Consider the following 6,576-nt stretch of genomic DNA (forward strand, 5'->3'; position numbering starts at 1 on the left):
AGTCTGCTTCTCCCTCTCCCTCTGTACCGCCTCACCTCTGCTCATGTTTGTTCTCTCGCTCTCTCTCAAATAAATGAAATCGTTAAAAAAAAAAAAAATTATTTTGAGCTGAAGGCAATTGAGGAAAAAGCAGATACAAAAGAACTCTCTGCCTCCCTCTCATGTGCCTAAAAGCAGGGCATAAATTCCCCTTGTGAACTGAGTTCTGCCGTCATACGAGAAGGAGAACTCTTATTATCAGATGAAGATGGTACCTAAATGTGTCTGCATAAAGAAACCTTACTAAAATAACCCTTACCGTTGACTAGTTTCCCCATATATTTACTTTCCCACAACTTACTGCCCGCAGAAACCAAAACCTCTTTTTCCTTTGCTAGTCACTGCTCCACAATGTAACACCCTTTGTTAAAATGGCACATAAGCTTCCAAATCTAACCCTTCTTTGGACTCTCACCTCTTTTCTGCATCGCCCCTGTGCAGGTAAACCTGAAAACACCAAACTTGTATCCCTTTTCTTCTCGTTAATCTGGCTTTGTGTCAGTTTAATTTCCAGGACCCAGATACAGAACATTAGAGGGGAGAGGAAAGATTTTTTCCTCCCTTACACAGGTGTGTCAGAAAAGTTCACTGCACTAATCACACTGTAGTCTAGCTATGTGAATGCTGAAACACAAGAGGGACGTGACTGCCCGGAACTAGTACTGATGGATACTGCCCCTAGCTTTTGCTGCCTTATAGTGAAGCTGTAAGATGTATCCAACCATGGCTTACCCTGCCTTCGTCAAGACAAAGACTTTATTATATATCAAGGCTGTTTATTGGGCAACCCAGGTGGCTCAGCGGTTTAGCGCCACCTTCGGCCAAAGGTGTGATCCTGGAGACCGGGATCGAGTCCCATATCGGGCTCCCTGCATGGAGCCTGCTTCTCCCTCTGCCTGTGTCTCTGTCTCTCTCTCTCTCTCTCTCTGTCTTCAATCATGAATAAATAAAATATTTTTTTTAAAAAAAGACAATGTATTGGCCATGAATAATAACTTCAGTTGCTGTAAAGTTGCAAGAAAATAAGAGGCTATTCTACTCTCAAAAAGTGTCTAATGGTCTAATACAGATGTGTTGAAAGGGGGGAGTTCTACAACACAATTGCAAATAATACAACCACAAGTTAGTAAAGGCAGCTGCCCAACAAAAGCCAGTCCAAACTAATAGAATCTTCATAGATTTCTCTGCCCAAGAAAATCCCTTCCACTTAAAGCTTGTGTTTCATTCCCAGGTCAAACCAACCACTTCCTAGCTCTCAGACCTTAAGTGGTTTACTTAACCTCACAAAGTACTACCTCACTCATAAAATGGGGATATTAGGACCCACCTCATTGGGAAGTTAATATAATTAAATGAGATGGAGCATACAAAGTGCTTCGCACAGTACCTAACACTTAGGGCCAAATAGATGTTAACTATTACTATTACAATCATCATCATCATTCTGGAATTTTCAAAATGTTTCCCAAACTTTATTCTGCCACCAGGCATAAATGGAGCACGATGTTTATGAAGGACACTATCCATGTGCATACTCCTAGCCAACCCCATACTCTCACCTTTGACTAATTCATTTATTCGGGGGGTGGGGGGGAATACACAAAAGTTCAGATCATCTTAGATGAAGACTTTTTTTCCTCTCAATAATGTTATATAAGCAGCATATGCATGACATCTTTGAAGTTTATGATGTTTTTACTATAAATACAAAAGAACCCCAAATACTGACAATTTGTCTCTTCAAAGTCCCATGAATTTATTTTCCTAAGACACATAAAATATTTATGCTGCTTTTTACTTCCACCACCCAAATCAATAAGCCATTTGACAGAATTGGTCAAGGTCACACATCAGGCTTCCGACTACAATGGAGGGATATCAAACCGGCTTAGAATGAGATGATTCTAGTCCAAATCTCACTCAATATCCTTTGGCTGGTCTTTACAGAATAAAGTCTCAGAATGAAGTCTCTTTTGAAAAAAGTCTTTGTGAGAACACAGTTGTCGTCTACACTGTGTCAAGTCTGGCAGGTTCACCCTAATTGAACTGTGAAGGCTTGGGAGGGTGGCTGACAAGAACCATAATGCTATATGGATAAACTGAGAGGCCGCATTGGTCCCAAGGAGGTAGGAGGGTCCCATGAAGAATGAGATGAAGACCATGAAATCGTGACACTTTTTAGCAGACTGATCCCTATGGTGGCAGCTAACAATTAGAGGGGAGAGTTTCAGTGACAGACCTTGAGTGGCCAAAAGTGACCCTATAAAAAGACATCAGTAAGCAAGGAAAGGTCAAGTGTGACAACTGATTTGTCAGAGCATAGGCAATAGTACATCCACAGTAGGAAACAGGCTAATCAACAGTAAAACACTTGAAACTGAAACTGAGACACCATTCTGAGGATAATCATTTGTATTTTCTCTTTTTAATGAAACAGAATTGAAGAAGAAAAATAACACCTGAGAGAAAGAAGTGATTATCACTAGACAGGTAGGGATGATCTTTTTTTCTATATGTATTTTCTAAACTCTCTAAAACAAAAATATGTATTACAAGGTTTGAAGAAAAAAAGAAGAAGAAAAAAATTATCACTTTTACTTTTAATCACGAGATTTTTTCCAAACAAAATGGGTAAGATCAGTCATCCAATTACAGATATGAGTCAATTTAGATATTATCTATATTACACCTAAATCTCCCCCATCAGATTCCATACTTTCATGTATGAGACCTTATTTTATTGTTCCTGGGAACCCCAATGTCTAGCACAAGGCCTAAAATATTAGCTCCATACATATATATATATATATACATACATATTTTTTTAAGACTTTATTTATTTATTCATAAGGACACAGAGAGAGAGGAAGAGACACAGGCAGAGGGAGAAGCAGGCTCCCCTCCAGGAACGATTTGGGACTCGATCCCAAACCCCAGGATCACACCCTGAGCCAAAAGCAGATGCTCAATTACTGAGCCACCCAGGCACCCCTTAACTGCATATATTAAGAAATGTTTAGCAAATGGATTTTGGACATGGCCACAAACCCAAAGTCTGATATAACCTCAGGAAGGTGCAAAAGAAAATGGTACTTTTATGAGCTATATGCCGATCATCCCAAAAGATACTTTTATCCACATTATAGCTTAATGTCCCTTGCTATTAAAATCTTCCATGAAGTCCTTTGTCCTGCCTCCTAGTCCCTCCCTTTAGCCCTGCCTACAGAACTGAACCATGCTGTTTTGCCTGGGTCTTGCTCTGCAGGAAGCTATAGGGACCACCACTATCATGTCCCGCTTGTGTTTCTTGTAGAGATGTCTGGTCCACTCCAACACTTTGAGAGGGCCCAGGGGAAGTTTATTTCAGATCTCAGTGCCTTTAAAATAACTCCTCCTTGAGAAAGGAACACATTTTATTTTTACAAAGAGTAGGAATCCTATAATTGATCTTTTATCTTTATGCTGGAAGCCAAGAGCCAAATCTACAGCCACCCTTTAGAAACCCTGGCAGACCTTAGGACACACATGTCTGTAAGCTAACTTTTCCTCTGGTTTCCTCTTATTATTCTTCCCTCCCTCTACAAGGCTGGCTTGCTTGCTTTGTTCCTTCCTTCCTTCCTTCCTTCTCTCTCTCTTTCTAACTCTCATTTGGGAGGAGGCCAGTTATAAACAAACCAAGAACCCAAAAATTAAATACAACCCCCTATTCCAATTTCCAAGATGTTTCAGACATTTTTCACCCTCACTTCCTGCCTGCAGGACAAGAAAGTAAAGCTCACTCTCCTCACAGCTACCAACCAGGGAGTGACCTTTATGTGCATCTGTGACCAGAAGATCTGAGGACCGGAGGCACTTTCCTTTTCTCTTCCACCCACCAGCTCTAAAATACACAAGACCACGCATGTCAATGGTACACAGTGACGTAAGGCAGGAAAGCATTATGATTCTGAAGTCTGGAGACCTGGATGCTAATCCTGCTTGCTCCTTCCTACCAGGCTGCTAACCCTGAGCGAGTGACTTAACCTTTCTGTGCCTCGCCTTAATATCCCAGCCTGTGCAATGGGAACAATAACGGGGCTGACCTCACAGGGTTGCTGTGAGGAGTCAATGAGTTAATACATGTACAGTGATTAGATCAGTGCCTGGCACACAGTAAATGTGGACCAGGACTATAATAGGGCAGTTTTGTTTTCCATTAAGCCAGGCCACCCAATGTTTCAAGTCTGATTGAAAGTAATATTTCTCATTGTCAATTCGTAAACTAACACACCGATTTCTACAGTGACCGTGAGCTTCGATCTCATTCATCAATCAGCGTGGAGCCAACGCTCTCTCTAAAACGGCAGATATTTTCAACCCTTTGCTTTCTGACTTGCTGAAGAGAAGGAGAAAGGGGAAAGCAGCGGTGTCCAATCACCAAAAACTGGTTTCTAGGAGTGTATCCCCAACTGGTAACTGTATGATCCTCCACCCAAACTGGCCTCTGCACCAGTACTCACGGTCACACTCCCACGGCTTGGCCAACCGCTCCTCCAGCTGCAGCACAGATACCACTTAAAAGCTTAAAAGTCTTGAGGCGCGGGGGGGGGGGGGGGGGGGGGGGGGTGGGGGGAACCTCAAGAACAACTAAGTTCTAAGTTCTCAGGACATTCTTTAAAATAAAGTACTTTGTTTAGCCATCAAAGAACAACTCAGCTTTGTTGGATACTCGAAGTCTGATTTACATCTGAATTTAGAAGGCTGCCACCTCCCACACGTGCACTTAAAATGCTAACTTCTCATCAGATTCCACCTAAAAAGAAGCCCAGAGCCCAATACTAGCCACACCCCGTCTTTGCTCACCGCAAAGTCAAAGTCCCAGCAACTTCCTTCACACCCGGCCCACTTAAAAAAAAAAAAAAAAAAAAAAAAAGGCAGGCCCTCAGTGAATGACTGTCCTTTATATGAGTATGCACATAATTTTCACATCAAATGGCTTGAAAAGGCCACTGTATGTACGATGGCGAAGACAGACAACTAGATAATCATGGAAGGTGTAGTGCCTGCAGCCAAGGTTACTTCGAAATTTGACGTTAAATGGGTATGTATCAGCTCGGGCTATACTGAAGTTAGAGGAGATTCGAAGAAAAGACCCGGGAGCGTATCAAAGCTATTTATTTGCCACTTCCTACGTTTCCCGTGATGACTCGCCAAATGAACGCACGAGTTTGTTACAGCCTTGAACTGAACTACATGGGTCCCTCCACATTCTCCTCTCTCCCTGTCGCAGAAAACGAACAGACTAAGGGCCAAGAGCACAGCTTTGACGGCAAATTCACGGCGGGGGCGGGGGCGGGGGTGGGGGGGTGGGGGGGGCGGGGGAGGCAAAGGACTCGTCCTGCGTGGCTGTCGCTCCCGAAGGGCTGTTGCCGCCGCCCGGACTTCCCTCGCCGCGAGCTCGCGTACAGTCTTCTAAATGCTTTTTTCCAAGATCCCGGGGCCACTTCGGAGGCGCTGGTCTCCAAAGCCCCAAAGGAGCCTCGCTCACCCACCCCACCCTGCAAGCGGCGCACTTCCCGTTCGCTCCGGCCGGTCAAGAACTCTAACCTGACAGTGACACACACGAGAAAGAAAAAAAAAAAAAAAAAGAGGAAGTGACCAAAAGCCCATTTCAAGGCACACATAGACATTTTTTTTTTCCTTTTTCCCCTAAAGGGATCAATATCCCTGTCTTCCAACCAAGCCTCCAAGGGCCCGGGGCCATCACCCCTACTGGAAGGTCGCAGCGAATGACAATGTTGCGAAATCCAGGGAGGGGCTCCTCTTTAACATTTTTTTTTTTTAAATCCTCGAAATCGTCGTCCAAAACGAGCGACCCCTCCGTGCAGCGCACGCAACAAAGCGAGGCGTGCAGGCGCGGGGGCTCCCGAAAGCGAAGCTCCGGGCCGGGCGGCGGAGGAAGCGCAGGGCGCCGGGCGGCGGGGACCCTTACCTGGTTTGACCGGTTTGGGCGGCGGCTTCGACATCGCGCCTCCCCGGGCGGCTGAGCGTCCTCGCCGCGCACGCAAAGCCAACCGAGCGCCCCGCCGCCGGCGCTCCCGGGGCCCCCAAGCTCCTTGGCGTCCGGCTCGCAGCCGCGCGCCTGCAGGGACCTGCGCCCACCGCCGGCCGTCGGACGAGCGCACGCAGGCACAGCCGCCCGCCCCGCCCCGCCCCGCCCCGCCCGCCCCGCGCCCCGCGCCCCGCGCCCCGCCCCGCCGCGCCCCGCCCCGGGGCCGCCCGAGCCGCCCGAGCCGCCCGAGCGCGCGGCCCGCCGACGAGGAAGTGGCCGCCGGCTCGCCGAGCGCTCATTGGCTCCCGGGCTGGCAGCTGCGGCGCGGCGGGGGCGCGGGCGGCGCGCACGGCGGCGGGAGCGCGCCGCGGCCGAGGGCGGGGGCGGAGAGCGCGGGGGAGCGAGGTGCGCCGAGGTCGCCGGAGCCCCGCCCCGCCCCGCCCCGCCCCGCCCCGCGGGCGCTGCAGCCGGTACCGCGTCCGGCCCGGGGCGCGACGGATCGCCTC

At 47.6% G+C, this 6,576-nt stretch overlaps 1 protein-coding gene across 1 annotated transcript in view; it reads right to left on the minus strand.

Annotated features, from left to right (window-relative positions):
- Window positions 1-6,195, minus strand: part of OSTF1 (osteoclast stimulating factor 1) — an 86,857-nt gene extending 80,662 nt beyond the window's left edge. The window contains exon 1 of the mRNA XM_038527069.1: window positions 6,011-6,195. Within this exon, the coding sequence (XP_038382997.1) occupies window positions 6,011-6,044 (34 nt within the window). The 5' untranslated portion in view covers window positions 6,045-6,195. The remainder of the gene's footprint in view (window positions 1-6,010) is intronic.
- Window positions 6,196-6,576: the final 381 nt, after the last annotated feature.

Source organism: Canis lupus, chromosome 1 (genome assembly GCF_011100685.1).
Source record: "Canis lupus familiaris isolate Mischka breed German Shepherd chromosome 1, alternate assembly UU_Cfam_GSD_1.0, whole genome shotgun sequence".
Lineage (NCBI taxonomy): Eukaryota > Metazoa > Chordata > Mammalia > Carnivora > Canidae > Canis > Canis lupus.